Genomic DNA, 21,713 nt, shown 5'->3' on the forward strand with positions numbered 1-21,713 from the left:
AGTTGCTTGACATACAAAGAAACAGGAAATTTGAGCCGTTCTCAAGAGAAATCAATGAAGACCAACCCCAAGATGACCCAAATGTTGGAATTAGCTGACAAAAATGTTAAACCAACTATTGTAATGGTGATCAAGGATATAGAAGAATATGTTTTTAATGAAAGTAAATATAGTTGGTCCTGTATATCCATGGGCTCCACATCTACAGATCCAACTATGGGTGGAAAACACTTGAAAGAAGCATGCATGTCTATTGAACATGTACAAGCTTTTTTCCTTGTCATTTGTTCCTAGGCAGTACAGTGTGATAGCTGCGTGTGTAGTATACATATTGTCTTCGTATTAGAAGTGAGCTAGAAGTGATGTCAGGTGCAGGTGCTGTGCCATTGTATACACTGGGCTTGAACATCCTCCATGTGTTTCCATAGCTCTAGATTTTGGCATCCTGAAACCCATCTCGCATGCCTCCTGAGGGAAAGCGCAGCAGAGAGGCAGGTCCTAAACAGAGAGGGAAGCCAGAAACAGAAACATCTCTAGATAAGCTTGACAGCAAAATACAGGTGATAGAGTAAACTCAATGGGGCTGGGAATGTGGCCTAGTGGTAGAGTGCTTGTCTAGCAGGCATGAAGCCCTGAGTTTGATTCCTCAGCACCACAGACACAACAAGCAACCAGAAAGGTTGGAAGTGGCGCTGTGGCTCAAGGGGGGTAGCGTGCTAGCCTTGAGCAAAACAAGGTCAGGGACAGTGGCTAGGCCCTGGGTTCAAGCATCAGGACTGAAAGGGGAAAAAAAAAAAAAAAACAGAACAAAAAACAAAGTAAACTCAGTGAACTTAAAGGTAAAGCAATAAATAAAAAATAAAAAGGTAAGAAAAATAATTAAAATCCCAGGAGCCCTTGAAACAAGGACCAAAACCTCCTACCTACAAGCCACCTGAGGAGGAGGCCATATGTAATAAGAAGAGAAAAAGAACGGGGACAAAGAAAGTTCTCGAAGATAAAAATGGTCACTTTTTTCCTAATTTGATTTTAGGGAAGACCTAAATGTATAGATTCAGGAAACTCACCAAACTAAAAGTGGACTAAACACACCATACACACAAACCAAGGCACATCATAGTCCAGCGGGCACAGTCAGACCAGAGGAGCAGCTGGGTGCAGGGCTTCCATTTGTAATCCCAGCTACTGTGGAGGTGGAGACTGGGAGGAGCCTGACTCGAGGCCAACCCAGATACCAAAGAGTCGGCAGCCCCCATCTCAGCCAACCACGTAGGCACAGGCTCGGTGGGCTATACCCACGGTCCCCGCTACTCAGGAAGTCACAGCTGGAAGGCTTGGGAGGGTTCGGGGCCAGTGAGTGAGTCCTGAGTTCAAGCCCTCGTGCTAGGGAGGGAGGGCTGCTCATCATGGTGGAACAAAAGTAGTGTCTCTGTAGTGTTTGTCCACAACATCCATGCTATAAAGAAAGTACCTAGGATGTTGTGGGGCAGCAAGGCTGACAGTCACGGGCTTGAAGTCTGACGGAGTTTGAGTGGCATCTTGCCTAAGGAATTGGGTAACCCTCTGAGCCTCAGTGTTGTCTTCTGGAAAGCAAAGATGGCAGTGAACTGTAAATAGACACGGTATTAAACAGAGACAGCATTTGGGAGCATTTCTCTCCCACCTCTTTTTACAGGGGCCCCACACTCGAGAACTAATTACCTCCCAAAGGCCACATCTCCAAATACCATCGCAATGAGGAATAGAAATTTGGGAGAGGACAAATGTTCAGGCCACATTGGCCGGGAGAGAATGAGGAGCGAGGTCCCGGGAGTGGCACGACATGGTGAACCGTGTCCAGGGACGGCCAGGGCTTCTCTCAGGAGTGGCAAGTTCTACTTGCGTTTCACTGTAGAGCCATAATGGGACACCGTGTCATGTGATTGAGGCTGAGGTCTTGGTGCATGGTAACTTGGCAAAAACAATTGACGTTCTCACATATTGCACCACTCAGAGAGACACAGACAAAACAGAGACTCATTGGGGAGCCCGCGGTCCCTCTCCGTTGAGATTTCCTTCGTGAGGCTTTGTAACAGCTTGATCTGATGGGGAGTAAAAGTGCAGAGGAGCTCACTGATGAGCCTGGAAATGCTGGTTATTCTGCACAAGTAAAAACATAAAAGAGTCTAAGAGAAGGACATAGCTGTCTTCATATTTGAAAGTAGGGGAGGGTGGTAAAGTTAAACTGGTGAGGTACTGAATTAATACAAATGGTGTCTGATCAGAAAGGGAGGATTCTTAGCTGCCAAACAATGGGCTGAGAAGGCTGGGTGAATTAAGTCCGTACGCCAGCACCATGTGTGCGTGAAGCTCGGTGATTGCCGGGGTGCGTAGGTCACGCCCTCCAGGTGATGGGAGCCGAGGCAGAGCCCTCTGGAGCCTGGCTGCAGGGCTCCCGGTCCTATCCCCGCTGCTGCTGCTCTCGTCCCCTGCACTGCTGCCCACACCACGCGCCTTGCTGATCCCAGGTTCCTTCTTGCTTCTGGGTATTTGCACCTGCAGTGAGTGTGTCTCCCTAGCCTCACACTTCCACGTCTCCCTGACACTTGGGTAGCGGTCCCTCCTCTGCATTCCTAGATTTCCCTCTAATCTGGTGCTTGCTTTGAATATAACTGTGCTTCTGATTTTTAAATACCTTTTTCATTACACTGATTAATCTTATCTTTGAGTCCATAGCCTTAGAATCCCAACCTAAGACACTCAGTTTTTTATTGATTTTGCATGTGCCATTTCCTGTGGACTGGCTTTACTTTGCCTTGTTGTTTGTTTTTCTTCTGAAATGGGTTCTCCTTGCCGAGTCCAGGCCGTTGTCGGGCATCTCAGTGCTTCTGCTTCAGCGTTCTGGGTGCCAGGGCTACAGGTGTCCGCTGTCATGCTTACTTGGATTGTTGTTTCATTAGATTAACTCTGAGTACGTTTTGCCAGTTGGGAGAGCGAAATCAAGAGGCCTGAGTTAGACCCCATGCCAACAAACAAGCTGGGCATGGTGGTGTGCGCCTGTCATCTATGTAGGAGGCACACGCGGGATCCTGGTCGAGGTCAGCCTGAGAATAAACTTCATGAAAGCAAAGATGGGCTAGAGACATAGATCCGAGTGGTAATGCACCCTTGTAGCAATCACAGGGTCCCGAAGTCAGACACAGCACACACACAAAGGAAAGCTAGCTAGAACACAACTTTAAAAAGGAAGCTAACCAGGGAGTTCATGGAAAGGGATCATTTTCAAATAGATCACTGTTGAATAAGCTTGGCATAATCCTTGGGACCACTAATTGATTTCATGGGGCAGTTTGGGATCATAACTTAATCAAAGGCAAATAGTGCCAAAGAGTAATATTTTAAGTAGTAAATAAATCTCCCCTTTACCAGCCTTCTTGATGGAAACTTTAACAAATCGAACACAAATATATGCTGTTGTTATCCCCCAGTTCAGTTATCCAGAATTGTGTGTGTTTAGGTGATTAGCATATTTGCTGAACTTTATTCTGAAAGTGTTTTATCAGAAAAACATTGCATTACCTATTTTCTTATATGATATTAAACCAAGTGGCTTCTTGGCCAGCCTGCACACACAGGTAAGAACGTTCTTACCTGCCTTGGAACTTGACCTTAATTCTTCCATCTTTACTAACTCACCTCCTCTCCTGATAACTGCCCAGTTCCTCTTACTTCCTGTCAGATTAGGCTGTAAGTCCCATGCCTTGTGAAAGCTTTTCCGCAGTTATCTCTCCATAACCTAAATAAAGAAACGTGCATTTTACATCTGCAATTTACAATTCAATTTCCCCCGAAAGACATATTAAACTAGAGTCATGGCTCAAGTGGTAGAGCACCAGCCGAGCAAGCACAGGCTCCTGTGTTCAATCCCAGAACTGTGGAAAAAGTGTATATTAACTACCATGTATGTGTGTTAGGTGCTGACCATAAGTAAGCATGATAACTTCTCTGCCATTAAACATTTATTGTCATCTTGTAGGTCTTACGTAAGAACTTTATAAATAAATTATGTAATCTCTGCCTCAGTTTCTTCATATGTAGTATGAACATAATACTGGCTTTGTTAAAGTTTGTGGTTAAATGCATTAATAAAATGTGGCCTAAAATGCTGTAGAAGTATTTTTAATTCATCAAAATATAAAACTATGCTCTGGAATCTGTTTCCTAGCTTTAAAAAAGAACACAAACATAGCAAAGGAGAGTATGTGGCCAAAAAGGAACCCTACTACACTGTTGGTGGGAATGTAAACTGGTTCGGCCACTCTGGAAAGCAGTATGGAGATTCCTCAGAAGGCTAAACCTAGAGCTCCCCTATGACCCAACAGCCCCACTCTTGGGCATCTACACAAAAGACCACAAACAAGACCACACTAAAGCCACCAGCACAACAATGTTCATTGCAGCACAATTTGTTATTGCTAAAATAACCAGATGCCCCTCAGTAGATAAGTGGATCAGGAAAATGTGGTACATATACACAATGGAATTCTATGCCTCTATCAGAAAGAATGACATTGCCCCATTTGTAAGGAAGTGGAAGGACTTGGAAAAAATTATACTAACTGAAGTGAGCCAGACCCAAAGAAACATGGACTCTATGGTTTCCCACAGACGGAATAATTAGTACAGGTTTAGGCTAGTCACAACAGAGGATCACAAGAGCCTAATAGCTATGCCCTTATGAACACATGAGATGATGCTAAGTGAAATGAACTCCATGTTATGGAAACAAGTGTTATATCATTGTTGTAATTATTTTCAACGTGCCCTGTGAGACAGTAGCTTTTTTTGTTGTTGTTGTTTCTCTCGTATTCCCTTCCTGTGGTTGTACCCTCGCTATCACAGTATCTCATTTGAATACCCTGAATACTGTATATGTGTGTATTAGAACTAGGGAAGAGAAAGGTAATATCAACATCAAGAGACAAAGGATAAAAAGACAAATGATTCCAAAAGCAATACTTACAAAACCATTTGGTGTAAACCAACTGTACAACTCATGGAGAGGAGGGGAGAGACAGAGGGGGGAAAATGAGGGAGGAGGTAACAAATTGAACAAGAAATGTACTCACTGCCTTACATATGAAACTGTAATCCCTCTGTACATCACTTTGACAATAAATAAGTAAATATTTTAAAATGCTTTTAAAAAACATAGAAAAGGGCTGGCTTATCAGTAGAATGGTTGCCTAGCATGCATGAAGGCCTGGGTTCGATTCCTCAGCACCACATAAACAGAAAATACCGGAAGTGGCACTGTGGCGCAAAAAGAAGCCAGGGACAGTGCTCAGGCCCTGAGTCCAAGGCCCAGGACTGGCCAAGAAAGAAAAAAAAAAAGAAGAAGAAGAATATGTGGAGTGTGTAAAACATCATTTGCTAATTAAAAAGCTCAGTTCTCTTAGAGCTATCTCCATTGTGCCTGATGCATAGTAGATACCCACACAAATGTTTATTCAAAGTGTTGAATACAGTTCCAGAGTGCCCGCTCCCAACCTCCCCACAGCTAAGTATTATTTGTTCATAAAGGCACTGCTCGGGCCATAGTCTCATGACTTCTCCCCTCTAAGCTTCAGAAGCAATTTCTACCCGTATTAGTCTGCTTTGCTTCATACCAAGTTGTCACAGCGTTAGCAACTGAGACAGCTCTCATTTTCATCTCACGTTCTGTGGTCAGAAGTGTGGGTAGATGCAGCTGATTTCTCTGCTTAGGGTCACCAGGGCCAAAATCAAGGTGATGCCAGGCTTGGCTCTTCGGGGATGCTCTGGGGAACAGTCCACTCCTAAACGCATTGGAGTTGTTGGCAGGCTCCATTTCCCTTCAGCCCTAGGTCTTGGGTTCCCATTGACGTGCTGACTTGCAGCCAGGAGCCACGTTTGGCCCTCGCAGCCATCCATGCTCTTTTTCATGTCAGGACTCGTCAAGCCCTTCTACTTCAGATCTCTGACTTTTTTTTCCATCAACCAGAGAAAACTGTACTTTTGAAGGGGTTTATATGCTTTGATGAGACCCAGCCAGTTAATCTGTATTTATTATAAACATAAAATTATCAGAGGAATAACACCATAGGATAAGGGTGAGAATGACCACTTAAAAAGTTATGGCTAGGGGCTGGGAATATGGCCTAGTCGTAAAGCCCTGGGTTCGATTCCTCAGCACCACATACATAGAAAAGAGCCGGAAGTGGCGCTATGGCTCAAGTGGTAGAGTGCTAAACTTGAGCAAAAAGAAGCCAGGGACAGTGCTCAGGCCCTGAGTCCACGCCCCAGGACTGGCAACAACAACAAAACAAAAGAGTTCTATCGACTACCCACTGTTCTTCTAGAAGGATAGGCTCTCCTTACAGGCTCACTTAATTATCACTCCATTAATAGGTAACCTCGCTCAAAATAATATACACGGCTAAGTTGTTTTGTGATATCCCCTTACACCAGGCACACCTTATACGTTGTTCATATTCAGGACAGCTGTGATTTGAAGAGTAGCCCTGAGGTGTCCAAGTAGGAAAGACTTGGTCCTCAAGGAGGTACTGTTGGGAAGGGTAGAATCCTGTTGAAGGGACTCTGGGACTGGGGTCTCCGGAGGCTTCCTGGCTGACAAGGCTGAGGCCGTGAGGGGAATCCCCGCGACCATGGGCCTTGCCTTCACCCGCGCGGTCGCTTATGAGCCATGCCTCCACTCACTTTGCTCTGCTTTGATTATTTTTTGGATAGGGCTTCCTTTTTTGCCCGGGCTGTCTCAACTGCAGTCCTCCTGTTTACACTTCTCAAGTAGTAGAAGTGACAAGAGCACACCAGCACACCCAGCTTATTAATTGATTGATTGGGCGGGGGGTGTCTTGTGAACCTTTTTTGGCTGCCCTGGCCTCAAACTTCAGTCCTCTTAACCTCCCACCCCGAGTGGCTAGGATTCCAGGCATAAGCCACCACACCCAGCGTGGCTCTAATAGAAATGCAGCACTTGTGAGAACAGCTAGGAGTGTGGCAGGAAGAGGGGTGGCAGAGCCGCTAGACTTGGTGCTCTGGCTCTAAACCTCACGGTGGCACGCCTTAGCCGCAGCTGGCGTCTGTGTCACAATACATGTCCATTGGAAAACATTGACAAGTGTTGGTGGATGGTGTTGGGACGTCTTTAAGTTATTCTTTGCAACATGAGGCTCATAATCAAGTCTTTATTCTATTCCTCAGAGGTACATATTGCAGTGCCTCACTAAAGGAGACAACATTATTGCTTATATTAAACATGCTGCTTTAAGTAGGTTTTCCACATCTTTGAAAGAGTTGTATTTCTTCTGGAAAGGCAGGTTTTATTTTTGACATGATGGAATCCTTTTTTTAAAGCTCATAATCTAGTTTTGCATGTCAGTGAAACCTTAGTATTTAAAAATGAATTGAAATATTGGTAACCAGAACTGCAGAGACTTTTGACTACATAAGCCAGCGTTCTTAAGTCTTTGGTGCATATGTACATTTTTAATTTCTTACTTTTCAGTTCCTCCAGACTAGTTCTCTTTGTAGGCAAATTCATTGTAATCCCGTCACGAAAGTGTTGATCTTTTAGTAACCCTTATTGAAGCATCGTCTTCACCCACATTCCCTCACGGTAACAGGCGGTTTGTATCAAACATACCACGTAGCTTAGTTCAAGCGCCATATGGAACTAATAAGCATCGCAATAAGTGGCCTTGTGTGGATGAATGGAGTGTGGAAGTGTCTGTGAGTGTGTGTGTGTGTGAGTGTGTGTGTGTTGTCCAAAGTGAATTTCTCTGCTGTCAAGCCCTAAATGACAAAATGATTCCAGAACCCCTAGAGTCTTTCCTGGCCTGCAGAGTTTGTGTGGTTAAAAAATCAAAATCAAATGGAGTACTCTGATATTAAATTAGACTTCTCAGCTCAATAGGAAGAACTCCGCATTTATTTCTCAGACGTGCAACCATGTTTTATTTTTAAATACGGCCTGCAGGGTTGCCAGTGCCGCGCCCCCCCCCCATCAGAGCAGCCCTCTGCATGCTGTACGCACGGCTGTGTCCACACCAGAAGATGTGCAGCTTCGTAGTCGATCCTGGCTTAGTCGGTGAAACTCGCAGTGGGTATATAGTGATTTGCAGTGAGACCAGCATGTGGCTTTGGGAAAATGTTGTATTTTTCTCTCTAAAAAGGGGTGTGGGAGAGAAAATCACGATAGTTAATGGAATTGACATGGCTGGAGTTGCCTATTGAGGTTGATGTGCCCTTTGCTTTGGTTTTCTTTCTGCTTGTTCCAGTAACTCAAAAGCCAGATCTTCCTGGCTATTGTTATGGGGGGATTCTCTTTTGCTACTAGACAATACCACATGTTAATTTTCCCCGGGAAACCACTGAACCATTGCCTCTCCTACCGCCCAGCTAATCCATCATCTACATGTAGCGTTCACCTTAGCTGCCTACTGAGCATTGAATTAGACCAAAAAGTAATTGCTTCCGTAGAATCCTGTACCAATCAGAAGAAAGCTGAGCTTCCAGCTAATTGAAACCAAAATTCCACTTAAAAACTGCTTACACTTTGGCTGGTGGTGCTATAGGAAGTTATTACCAAAGGTGTTTATTTCAGAGACTAATTTGAGGCAGTTAGACCCTAAGCAATATTTAATTTGCCTGGGTCAGAAGCAAGGGCAGGGTCCAAGTTTAAACGTCCAGATTTTGAGAACGTGGAGCGTGGGTTTTGTGGAGCTGAGCTGGGGTTTTGTAGTGAAAAGGAAACATCATGGTTTAGGCTGCCCTCCTTCCTTCACGGCAGCCTCTGGAGTTGTGCTCTCTGCTCTCCCGAGAGCCCTGGAGTCCGTTCTGACGGAAAACACGAAGGGCAGAGAGGCCTCAGCGTCGCAGCCTCGCCCCGTGAGCGGAGAAGTGGCCATCAGGGGACTGAGACCCGGGGCAGCCCAGGCAGGAGAACCCTGCGGACAGCCCGGCCCAGGCCTCGCCCCGAGACCCAGGGCAGCCCACGCAGGAGAACCCTGCAGACAGCCCGGCCCAGGCCTCGCCCCGAGACCCGGGGCAGCCCACGCAGGAGAACCCTGCAGACAGCCCGGCCCAGGCCTCGCCCCGAGACCCGGGGCAGCCCACGCAGGAGAACCCTGCAGACAGCCCGGCCCAGGCCTCAGATGCCTCCACAGCTCCGGTGGTGGCACACCTGCCTAGCAAGGGAACGGCCCTGAGTTCAAATCCCAATACCACCAAAAATTTTTTTTGAAATACTTAATTTGACAAGCCCAATCAAAGAAGGAATTTTCACATGGCCATAATGTAGAGCTAGGTTTGTCACTCAGATTTTCCGACCACCCACTTGGTCAGTCTTTCCACTTCCTGTGTAATTATCCTGAAGATACTGACATATGTCTGTGTTTTAGCATTTAAAAGAAGTGAACAGGGGCTGGGCATATGGCCTAGTGGTAGAGTGCTTGCCTCGTATACATGAAGCCCTGGGTTCGATTCTTTAGCACCACATATACAGAAAATGGCCAGAAGTGGCGCTGTGGCTCAAGTGGCAGAGTGCTAGCCTTGAGCAAAAAGAAGCCAGGGACAGTGCTCAGGCCCTGAGTCCAAGGCCCAGGACTGGCCAAACAAAACACACAAAAAAAGAAGTGAACAGTATACTTAAAATATTTTCTCCTTTGAAGTAATTCTTTTTTTCTTCCTTTTCTGAATCCACTCCAGTTAGTTAAGTAGCCATTTTTGAGCACCGAGTTTAAGCTTAGTCTAGACGCTGTGATGATGATAGGATAGAGTCTCTGCATTAGTAATAATACTGAACACTTACCCTAGATGCTGTAATGATGATAGGATAGAGAGTCTCAGCATTAGTAATAATACTGAACACTTACTCTAGGTACTGTTTTGGATGCTCTATAAGCATGATCTCTGTTTTCCTTCAGTATTGGCGTTCTGAATTTGGAGCCTTGTGCTTGCGAGGTAGGCACTCTACCTCTTGAACTACACCTCCAGCCTTACTTTATCTTCAAGCTCTGCAAGGGAAGTACCGGTCTCATTTTACGAGGCGAGCACTCTTGCCACTAAGCCATATTCCCAGCCCAACAGCCTCATTTTATAAGTGAGGAAAATGATATGCTCTGAAGTGAAGCAGGATTCGGGAAATAGATCTCTAAAGGAAAAATGGACTTGCTAGATAATATGGTATCGATATATATGCATAGTGTGTGGGGGGGTGGTTTGGTTTTGTTTATGCAAGTTTGGGGCTTGAACTCAGTGACTCAAGCTCTTGTCCAGGATACGTGTTTGGTTGACTCTACCTCTTGAGCCATGCCTCCAACCTGATTTTTTTTTTTTTTACTAGATCTAGAGTTTCTTGGACTTTTCAGCTTGAGCTAACTTGAAACTAGCATCGTTAGCTGTCAGCCTCCTGAGTAGGTAGGATTACAGGGGTGAGCCACCAGTGCTTGGCTCCAAGGTGTCTTTAAGCTATAAAACCCTGTGATTAAAATACAGGGCTATTAGAGTTAAAACCTGTGCGACTGCTTGAAATTCACACATTTTCCACTTGGGGTTGAAATCAAACTTGGAAAGAAACTTTCATTGTGGTCTCTGAGAAGCATTCAGCTCCAGGTTTTGTTGTGGAGACTGAGGCTCCAGGCCTGCAGTTGACTGAGTACTGACTCGGAGACACATTGTGTGGTGTTATTTAAGTATGGACTTTCAAAAAATATATCTAATATTTTTCAGTATGAATCACAGGTGAAATTTTCATGCCATGTGTAAACAATTTTACTTTTTTATTGAAACAATGAATTCAGGAATGTCATATTGAAATATTGACCACTTTGCTTTTATCAATGTATGGAGAAATACTTTTATATTAATACAAGAAATGATGTCATTTAATATGGAGTACATGTTATAATTCAAGGTTAGCAAATCTCAGGAGGTGATTTAGGTCACCAAGCTAGATTTGAAAAAAAGAAAAGAATATTTTCCTTGTCTTTCTCAAGTGCTGTTACCAATTTCCTCCTCAGACTTTGGGGCAGATGGAAGGGTAGCATGGTTTATGAAAGCAGCCCTGGCTTATTTTATCTGTGCAATGGATTCTGTGGCCCTGGGAATTTACTTCCCTTCCTACGCTTCCATTTCTCCATGTGCAGAAGGAAAGGATTGGTTTACATAGTATTCATGGTACCTTTTGCTTTGGGTTTCTTTATTGTTGTTTCTGTGCCAGTACTGGGACGTGAACTCATGGCCATGCTTTCTTGCTTGGCTTTTTTTCCACTCAAGGCTGGTACTCTACCACTTGAACTGTATCTCCACTCTTGGCTTGTGATGGTTATGGGGAAATAGGTGTTTCACGGAGTTTTCTGCTCAAGCTGGCTTCAAACTGTAATCCTGCCCCCGGAGTAGCGAGGGTTACAAGTGTGAGCCAGCCTGGCTTCACGTCTTTTCCTGTTTCCGTTTTAGAGCTGAGTAGAGCTTTAATATCTTGCTCTTGGTCAGTAGACTGGAGCTTGTTCAGTTGAAGGCTATTCTCTGAGCCCTGGTATTACTTAGTACTTATAAAAATGTTTAAGCCAGTCTCAGTGAATGTTTCCGCCTCCTCGCTTGATGTGTCTATTCAGTGCCCATGCTGTTTGGGCTTGGTTCCACAGATAGCAAAATCTCTCTGCTAGCCAATACCATGGCTCGAGCCTTCACTGTTCTGCTTCCCTGCTCTGCTTCCCTGCTCTGGCTGGCGCTCTACTGCTTGAGCTATACCGTCAGCGAGCATTTCGTTAATCAGAAATAGAATTTCTCTGACTTCCACTAGGACTGGCTTCAAACTGTGATCCTCCAGATCTCAGCTTCTTGAGTAGCTAGGATACAGGTATGAGCCACATGTGCCCAACTCAATAGTTTTAATTTTAAAGAAAATAAAATAGTTTTAAGGTTTATTTAGACATCCTTAAGTGTAGCTACTTAAAAGTAAAGCAAGAATGCTGCCCTGTCAGGCTTCCTAACCAATTCACAGAACACTTTGTAAAGTATATCCACTTTCATCCAGGACCATGTTGTACTGAACACACTCAGCCTCATCAGTACTTTGTAAGCCATCTTTACGTGTGGTGTGTGACGAGAAAAGCCGTCTTTGCGAGGGTGTGGTGCGCGGTCTGTGTGTGTGTGAAGCACTGTGTGCGTCTGCCCATCCGCGTAGTCAGGTGAGGGAGCCAGTGCTGCTACTGAGACGCTGCGGGGGCGGCGTGAGCTGCTTGGCAAGGTATCCAGGCTACCAGGGATACACTGCCACTGACAGAAATAGTCCCAAGAGAGGGAGATCTCGTCCGCAAGCCTTTAGTTTTCTTCCTACTAGTTACTTAGCTCTATGTTCTGATTTTGGACAAAGAAGAGGGAAGTGGAGACTGAAGATACATATAAAGCATAGCCCACACCAAAAATGACTTCCTGCCAAGCACCATTCTAGCTACTCAGGAGGCTGGAGAATCACCGTGGCCCGCTCACACAGAAAAGCTCATGAGACTCTGTTTCCAATATAACCAGCAAAGTGCCAGCTTGGAGTCATGGTTGAAGTGGTAAGACACCAATCAGCCAAGGAAGCAAGCTAAGCGGTCCTGAAGCCCTGAATTTCCAAAGAAGCAAGCTAAGCGGTCCTGAAGCGGCCTCCCTGAACTTAGACCTTCACTACAAGAAAAAAAAAATTTTTTTTGAAGATGAATGCATGTTTACTGCACGTTGCCTATGCCAGACAGCTGGTTTCAGAGATGGGAACAAGATAGTCCTCATCCTTGTTTGCACAAAGGGAAGAGCTAGTGAAACAAGAAAAGCCCCTGTTTCAAAAATGAAATGATGGTTTTATGGTATATGTGCTTGAAATTTGTACTAGCAAAACCCTTCGATTCTCTGAGAATTAACGACCGGATACCAGAGCCGTTGAAGTATACAGACTCCTTGTTTTAGCACAAGGGAACAGTAGATGAAGAGAAATACCATCCCAACAGTGTAATGGGAGCTTTAGTGATAATGGGGATCTTACATTTACATCTCCTCTTTCAGAGTTCAAGTGTCGAGTAGTTCTTTCCAGTTTCGTTGTCTATTATCTGCCAAAATGTCTTCTAATCCTATTCTTCCCCTTTGCAGCTAAGATACCAACACGGACTAGGGACTCCAGACCTGAGGCAAACCCTTCCTAACCTGAAGAACTTCATGGAGCATGGGCTGATGGTCCGGTGGTGAGTATCCTTGAGAACCAGAATCTGTTGTGTGGGTAGTGAGCCTGAGAGATGTCCCCAACTTCCATGTTGCTCTTCACTTCTGGATATCCTTCTGCAACAAGATGTCTGAAGTAAAGCAAAGACAACGGTCCTACTTGGGTAGCTCTGAGCTTGGCTGGGTAAGTAGGTCTCACTCCCTCTGACGGAGAGGAGGTCTGAAGAAGAAAAAGTCAGAGAACTTTGCAGAGTTGAGTAGGCACTGAATTTTCAAGACTTGCTCCCCCCCCCCTTTTTTTTTTAGAAGGGAAGCTAGTTGTCAGTGTCTCACACCTGTAATCCTAGCTTCTCACAAAGATGCAGCTGGAAGGATTGAGGTTTGAAGCTAGCCCAGGCAAAAAAATCTGAAAGACTCCGTCTCCAGTTAACCAGCAAAAAGCTGGGCTAGCCAGACTCCAGGGGCTCAGGCCTATAATCTTAGCTATTCAGGAGGCTAAGATCTGAGAATCAAGCTTCAGAGAGAGCCCAAGTGACATTTACCTCTGGTTAACCAACAAAGAGCTGAGCAAGAGCACAAGTCCAGAGTTTAAGCCCCAGTTCCAGCACAAGAAAAAGCTGGGCTAGGTTCCTAGTGAGTGTGAGGCCCTGAGTTCAAGTCCCCATACTGGGGAGGGGGGGACATTCTGATCACAGACCCTTGTTCTCATCTGCTAGGTGAATTTGAAGTCCCGCCTCTCTGAAACTTCATTTTCTTACTTGTAATTCCTCCCTGCTCCTCTCTCTGGTTGGTTGTGAGGATGAAACAAGGTATGAGGTAGAAAATCTGTGGGGAGGAAGGAATAAAACTCTCCTTCTGTGCTATAAGGATGAGCCTTAAGGACGGAAAGAAAGTGATTTCTATGGGTGCAACACCTTTGACATTTTTAAGTGTTTTTGTCTAGTCCGATTCTCAAAATGACATCCTTTAAAGCACACACACAGGTCTTTCAAGGGTTCTGCTATTCAGAATATGAACATAATTATCCAAGTTGGGTGCTGCTATGGACCTAGGTGCCTTGAGGAATACAGCAAAGGAATCAGAGTTTAATATGAAAAATAATGATGAGCCTGCAGACATTTCTTCTGCATTGTCTCTGCGGGAAGCTGAGCCCAGCCCTCTAGGAGGTGATGAGAAGTGCCCAGCTCCTCCCTGCCCTCAAGGAAGTGTGGTCTGATTGGAAACAGGTCACACAGTTCATGGAAAGTTTCCTAACACACTGGTAGATTACCTGAAGTGAGGAAAAAAAGAGACAACCCACAAGCCTGCCCGATGAATGACTAAGTAGAGTTGGCCCCTGTGTCGTTTTCTGAAGGTACTCTCTTGACTCCACTGGTAGATGATGACCCACCTCTCGAGCGCCAAGTTCCCTACTAGACAACAGTCTGTTTCCAGACCCCGTCCTTCTGCATGGTTTCATCTGGCTGCCCATGGGCTGGGCTAGCACCACATTCTTAATTATTGTGAGCCGTAGCGTTTATCATTCTCATTGAGGTTGGAAGATACAACTCTCCTCCCCCGTACATTTGGAACCATTTTAGAGAGAGGATACAAAAGACAGACTAGTCCCATCAAAATGTCAGTTTTAGTACTGATAAAGCCACTTGGAAAATGTGGCTTTAGATCTGTAATAAAAGGGGCTTACAAAGATATCACTCAAAATTGAACTCACTTTCACCATTACCACGTGAGCTGGAGAGCCACTGCCCCCCTGCAGAGGCAGCCCTGACACCCCGTGGAGGGAGCGGGGGACCGCCAGCCCCCCTGCAGCCAGAGGATGGAGAGACACTCCTGAGCCAGGCCCTCATAGGAAAGAGGAAGGAGATGCTCCCCACACTCCGCTCACTGCGGAGCGAAGCTCCTACCCAGTGCTGAAGGTTCACATCTGCAATCCCAGCTAGAACTAACAAAAAATTAGCCAGATCCCATATAAACAAACAACCGAGGCATGGAATCCCACTGCTAGCAGGTGGAGGTGGAAGGGTTACAGTCGGAGGCCAGCCCTGGGCAAAAATGCGAGATCCTAGCCAGAAAAGAATACTGGAAAAAAAAAAGGCTAGAAATGTGGCTCACGTGGTAGAGTTCCTGTCTAGCAAATCATGTGTACATAATTGTGTATTATTATATATTATGTATAATCATTTGTTTGAGTGATTTGGCTGCTTTATGAATTTTCTTGCTAACATGGTATCTAGTCTTTTTTTTTAACATGTCTCAGTGAAGTTTTATAACTTCCTTGGCAATGATCTTATACATATTTTATTAGGTACTAGATACCTTACAGTTTCCTTTACTATTATCAATGTTTTATTATAATATTTAACTTTTTTGTGACAACACACAGGAATACCACTGGTTTTTATTTAAAGAACAGCCTTACTCACAGTAATTACAGTAGCTTATCTTAGTGTTCCTTAAATTTTCTGTTTACAGTTATAATTTCAGTGACTGAGGGTGTTATTTCCATTTTTGCAGCGTTTCTTGCATTTTATTATGAAATAGAAGCAGTAGTGATTCCTTGCCTTGCTCTTGAGTTTATAAAGTCTAACTTTCCACTATCCTTTAACAAAGTCTTCCTTCCTACCCCCACTGTGTGCTAAAAGTTGGTTTTAAGTCATGAGTACATATATTTTTAATTTTATCAAATGCTTATCTGAATCTTTTGGGAGTATTCTATATTTTTTTTCTCCCATGGTGTGCCAATGCATGGAAAGTGTGTTTCTAAGGTAAAAGCCATCTTTGTCTCCTGTAGTACATTGTTGGATTTGTTTGCTAACTTTTCAGAACATCTAAATCTGCAAACTGAAAACTGGCCTATCGTTTCTCCTTTAGTTAAAATCCTTGTCTGATTTTGGTTTCGACAAGACCAAACAGGAGTTAGTCCACCTCCGAGGATAAATGAGGGCTCTTTCTCTTCTGTTCTCTGAAATCATTTATAAAGGATAGAAATTATCAGTATCTTGAAAGTCTCGGAGAGCTTAGCAAAACCCTGGTGCGTCTGGTTGGTTGAGGCAGTGTGGATTTCTGTAATGGTTAGGGATCTCCTTGTGTCCCGTGAAGTTGGTGCTCAGTTCCCCGTGAACTTGCTGCCGTCGTTTGTTAGCTGCTGGAGCTCCTGTTAGGTAGCCGGGTGCCTGTGAAGCTCCGCCGCCGAACCCAGAGCTCGCCCTCTTCTTTCCTGACCCTGTGCTGCGTCTCCACATCCTCCACCCTTCTTGGAACATAGTCCTTTCTGGCCTCCACAGTCCTTCCCTCCTGGGCCCGCTCTAAAATGCCCTTTCTCCCTCCAGCGCCCTTCTTTGACGCCACGTAATGCCGAGTGTCACGGTTTTCTAGGTCTTCCTCTTAGCTTCATCTCTGCTCTGTCTTGGGCTCCTCTCGTTCATTCCCACCATCTCAGAAAAGAAAACTCCCTATGCTTATGCCTCCCTGTCCTTCCCATCCTCTTCCTCTCGGCAGACATTCAGTCTGCCTAGTTGTTCTAGCACATTATCGTTGGTTCTTTTCTTTTCTTTATCTCGACCAAACCCAGCCACATTCATAGGCAAACCCTCCATGTCTACCTGTTGAGGGGCAAGCCCTTATGTTTCCTGGAGGCTGCTCTCTCCGTCCAGACAGCGGGGCCAGCGCCGTTCATCTCCTGGCTCTGCCCTCGTCCCATCCATTTATGCTCCAGAGGAGCACAGTGGGCTTTCTAAATTCTGCGTGTGGCTTAAGTACTCCGTAGCTTCACGGGATACATCTAAGACTTTCCCCCATGTCCACCTGCCTCCGGCTTATCCGACCTTCTTTTCTCCTCTCTGGAGGCCATTGCTACCTTGGTCTTCGCTTCGTGACATGGCAGCTCTTTGCTGTCTGAACTGCCCTACTTACTGTTCCTCCTGTCCAGAGTTCTTCTTGCTCCTCCACTGTCTCCTCACCCCACCACCTTTCCTTCCTCATCATCCTACATCTTCCTCCTTATCCCACCCCTTCGGCAAAACAGAACAGTTTGAGAAAAGGCACACACAGAAGCTTTACTGGCAAAGCTAGTGCATGCATTCATTTTAGCAATAGAGAAGACTGGACTGGGGCCGGGGGGACGGCTACTCGGGAGGCTGAGATCTGAGATCATGGACTCTTTATCTCCAATTCAACAACCAAGCATCTGGAAGTGGAGCTGTGGCTCACGTGGGGAAGCGCTGGCCTTGAGCACAAAAACTCAGGGACGGCGCCCTGGCCCTGAGTTCAAACCTAGGACTGGCGGGAGAAAAAAGAAAAAGACCTGAGGAAGTTTATACTATTTTCCAACCCTTTCCTGAGAAGATGTGTACAAAATAAAATTAGAAGAGATATTCATAATGAGGAACAAATAACAACACATTACTGAAACCTTACTGATAAGGCTCCTTTTTTCTAAAATGCCTTTCGACAGTATCCCCAAAATGTTTACATCAAGTGCTCCTCACAGAAGCCTGACTACCCTTTCGGTAATTTTCATCAACCGTCAATTCTTAGGTATTGAAAAATTAAATGACTTTCTGAGCACGGTTGACCCACTGATATAAAATCCATTAAGCCGTGGACTTACACATTCCCACCGTGCCCCTCAACGCCACCTGTGCCAAGCACACAACAGGAGCGGGCAGTAATGGCCGCTTCCTGGAACTCTGGTGGAAGCATGTCTCCTTGTGAAATACCGGGAAAGGGACTGCTGTGCAATGAATGGCTGTGCGTCAAGACCACTGCAGGAAGCCAGGCTGGAAGGTGCAAATCTAAACAAAGCCGGAACAAGCACTTTCAGCCTCCGAGGAGATCTGAGAATTTCCGAAAGCAGCGGACACTGAGGAGTTCCCTCCCCAGCCTGTGCTCCGTGGGGCAGAGGGTAAAAAAACTCAGCTCCTAAGGGAGGTGTGTCCATGTTGCGGAAGGCAAACTCCCATTTTCCACGTGTTAGTTTCATTCACAGATTGCTGTGTGGGGACACACAGAAAAGACTGTGATAAAAGTCTTGTAGTAGAATGATTTTTTTCTTGCACATCACAGAATTATTAACCACTATTAGAGCCATCTTTTTACCTGATTTATCCCAAAGTTGAGCCCTTTTTGTCTCACACACACTGTAGCATGAGTCCAGCTCCTCAGTGTTTTATACCAGCTTTTTCCAAAAGAAGCCACCATTTTCTACCCTAGAATCCCAAACCCAGTTGGACAGGGAAGCATCAGAGTTTTACAGAGCAGAATTTCAGCTCAGACCCTATGTTCCTGGGTACTTGGTTATTAAAGTCATCAGAATGCCACTTAAGCATTCCATTTTTCTTTCTTTTTCGACTGACTTCGAAAGGGTCCAAGGCTTAAGTTGACATCCCTATCCAGATCTGCTGCTCGTGCTGAGTTATGTTTGGTGAAGAATGTACTCGAAAGCTGCCGGTGATGACTGCCAAGAGATGATCAGCTCAGTCCTGAGCTGACGCGAGGATGTGCTGTGGTTGCCGTACGATGGGCCCTCACACCCGGGTCCTGAGGTCCTGCCTCAACTATGTCTCCACCACTCCCCCCGCCGACCCAACTGGCCCCAGACACCACACACATTTCTGACCTCAGTTCTCCAGTCGATGAGTTCTCAGCACCCAGAGCAGTCCACCCCTTCCTCTGCCCTGTGCAGATGCCTTCCCGGTCTAGCCCAGGTCTTCCCTCATCCATCCGTCCGTCCGTCCGTCCGTCCGTCCGTCCGCTCTCTGGCCAGGCACACTGGCAAGTACAAATACAAGGGTATTCCTTCAGCTGACTTGCTCACTTCTGCCTCCAGCTCTTAAATCCAAATCTGTGAGCAGCTGGAGCTGGGGCATATCTTACTCCTCTCTGTAGTTCCAACCTGCCACCGGGGAAGTGAATGGAGAAGCCATTGGTTCTCTTATTTTCATGGGTATATCCCTTGGATTTGCATTCAAGGACCTTATAGCCTCAGCATTGAAATAGTAACAAACAAACAATAGAACGTATAAAGTGAGATAAGGAAGAGGTATGTTACCTCATATACTCGGAAGAAGCTTCTTTCGTAGCTTGAGGGCTCCACAGATGACATTTTTAAGTGGACCTGAAGTACAAGAACTGTGGTAGGGTTTGGGACTGGGGCATGAGACAAGGGCCCAGTTAAACAGAAAGAGTGAGAGTGTGAATTTGAATACCAGCACCAACACTTACTGTGTCCTGACTTCAGGCAGAGGTGGGCAGTCTGCCTCAACCGCTTTACCTATAAAAAGGAGATAATAGTGCCAGTCTGGTAGTAGAGCCATAACATTAAGTCTGTAAGTGCATAGCATGCTGCTTGGTACTTACTTAGTCATACCCGATAAATAAATACTCATTACATTACAAAAATGTAATGAATAAATGAATCATAGTTGTCATATGTCTGTTTTAAGGTTTAAATCCATTCTTTGTTATAGGTGTTTTGTTTTTCTTTCACTTCTATAGTCATCTTGGAAATAGATATAAAGTATGGTTCTTGTTTACCTTTTTTGGTGCCAATACTGGGGCTTGAGCTTGGGACCTTGCACTCTTACTTGGCTTTTTCCACTCAGGGCTGGTGCTCTACCACTTAAGTTAGGCCTCCACTTCTGGCGTTTTGCTAGCTATAGATAAGAGTCTCTTGGATCTGTCTGCCCACGCTGGCTTAGGGCCACAGTCCTAAGTTCTCAGCCTTCTGAGTAGCTAGGATTATAAGCGTGAACCACAAGGAGTCTGGCTTTTGTTGCATTTTAGTATAGTGGCTCGGCCCCTCATCTTCCATGGGGAGCCCCCCCCCCCGCGTCATGGAGAGCACTGGAAGAGGCCCCTCATCTTCCATGGGGAGCCCCCCCCCGCCCCCGCGTCATGGAGAGCACTGGAAGAGGGCGCTAAGTGTAGGCCTGGTTCCAGTGGAAGCATCTTTGTTGCTTGTCCTACCCCGCTTACCTCAGGGAAAAGGGAATTGCAAGTCATAAGACTTGGAAGAGAATTGAGAGCCTCAACACTGAAAGAATTTTTTTTTAAATGTTCATTTGTTTCAACCCTTCTGCTTAAAAAACAAGAACAGGGGAGAAAGAGGCCTAAAAAGGAGGTTATTTGCCTGTAGTTTTTATCTTCCATGAATAGTTTGTTCTCTTCTCAAAGTAAGATATGGCTGGGGGGGGGGGGGGGCAGCATTTCCAAGCCATCTGTTTGATTTTATTGGTGGAAATTGTGAATCTTTCCAGATTGCAAAGCTTAAACTCACACCGCCATGCAAGTCAGTGTGATAAAGAGGAGGCAGCACTAGAGTTTGGGAACAGAAAATGCGGGCTCTTACTTTAGCTGTACTATTTTAAAATTGTTCTTGTATACTGTTTGGGGGTTATTTTTTAAAGTACTCCTGGGGTTTGAACTCCGGGCTTTGTACTTGATAGGCCGGCATTCTAACCCTTGAGCAATGCCTTCAGCACCCCTTCCTTTGTTTTGCTTTGTTTTCCAGATAGAATCTCTCCTTTCCCTGGGCCAGCCTCCGTTTGTGATCCTACCTCCACCTCCCTCATAGCTGAGATTATATATATGAGCATCTACCCTTGCCAAGCATCCATTTTTGTGTGTTTTTATTTGGGGGGAGGTTTTGTAGGGAGGGAGTACCGAGGTTTGGACTCAGGGCCTTGAGGTAGATCACCTTTTTCACTCAAGGCTGGTACTGTCATCCGAGCAATACCCCCAATTCTGGCTTTTTTTTGCTGGTTAATTGGAGAAAAGAGTCTCATGGACTTTCCTGCCTGGGGTTGGCTTTGAACCAGAGTCTTGGGGGCTGGGAATGTGGCCTAGTGGTAGAGTGCTTGCCTCGTATACATGAGGCCCTGGGTTGGATTCCTCAGCACCACATTTACAGAAAAGGCCAGAAGTGGCGCTGTGGCTCAAGTGGCAGAGTGCTAGCCTTGAGCAGAAAGAAGCCAGGGACAGTGCTCAGGCCCTGAGTTCAAGGCCCATGACTGGCAAAAAAAAAAAAAAAAGTGAACCAGAGTCCTCAGATTGCAGCCTCGGGAGTAACGAGGATTATAGACGAGAGCCGCCAATGTACCATAAGTATTCATTCGTCAGCCCTGCTTCCCAAGCACAGCCATATGGAACCAGTGAGACAGGGTTCATCACAGTGGTTTATAAACTGAAAAGAACTGCACAATGTATCATTAAGTCTCCATGCATTTGGCAGCTCATTGCCTCCCGTACGTAGACGAGGGAGATTCAAATGGGTAAGGTTTCTCTGCCTTTGACCAGTAGGCAGTTGTTTAGTTTCTTATCCAAAGGAACAGATAAGCAATTAGATGGGGGGGGGGGTGTGGGGGGGTTGTTATTGGCCATTAGCCCAATTGTATTTTTTTAATAATTATTTATTGTCAGAGTGATGTACAGAGGGGTTACAGTTTCATACGTAAGGCAGTGGGTACATTTCTTATACAGTTTGTTACCTCCTCCCTCAC

The 21,713-nt window shown here is 45.4% G+C and overlaps 1 protein-coding gene across 1 annotated transcript in view; it reads left to right on the top strand.

The window, feature by feature from the left end:
* Uvrag (UV radiation resistance associated) overlaps positions 1-20,970 on the top strand; it is a 249,916-nt gene extending 228,946 nt beyond the window's left edge. Inside the window, 2 exon segments of the mRNA XM_048360028.1 lie at positions 13,147-13,238; positions 20,726-20,970. Of these exon segments, the coding sequence (XP_048215985.1) occupies positions 13,147-13,238; position 20,726 (93 nt within the window). The 3' untranslated portion in view covers positions 20,727-20,970.
* The last annotated feature ends 743 nt before the right edge of the window (positions 20,971-21,713 follow it).

Source organism: Perognathus longimembris, chromosome 13, assembly GCF_023159225.1.
Source record: "Perognathus longimembris pacificus isolate PPM17 chromosome 13, ASM2315922v1, whole genome shotgun sequence".
In the NCBI taxonomy this organism is placed as follows: domain Eukaryota; kingdom Metazoa; phylum Chordata; class Mammalia; order Rodentia; family Heteromyidae; genus Perognathus; species Perognathus longimembris.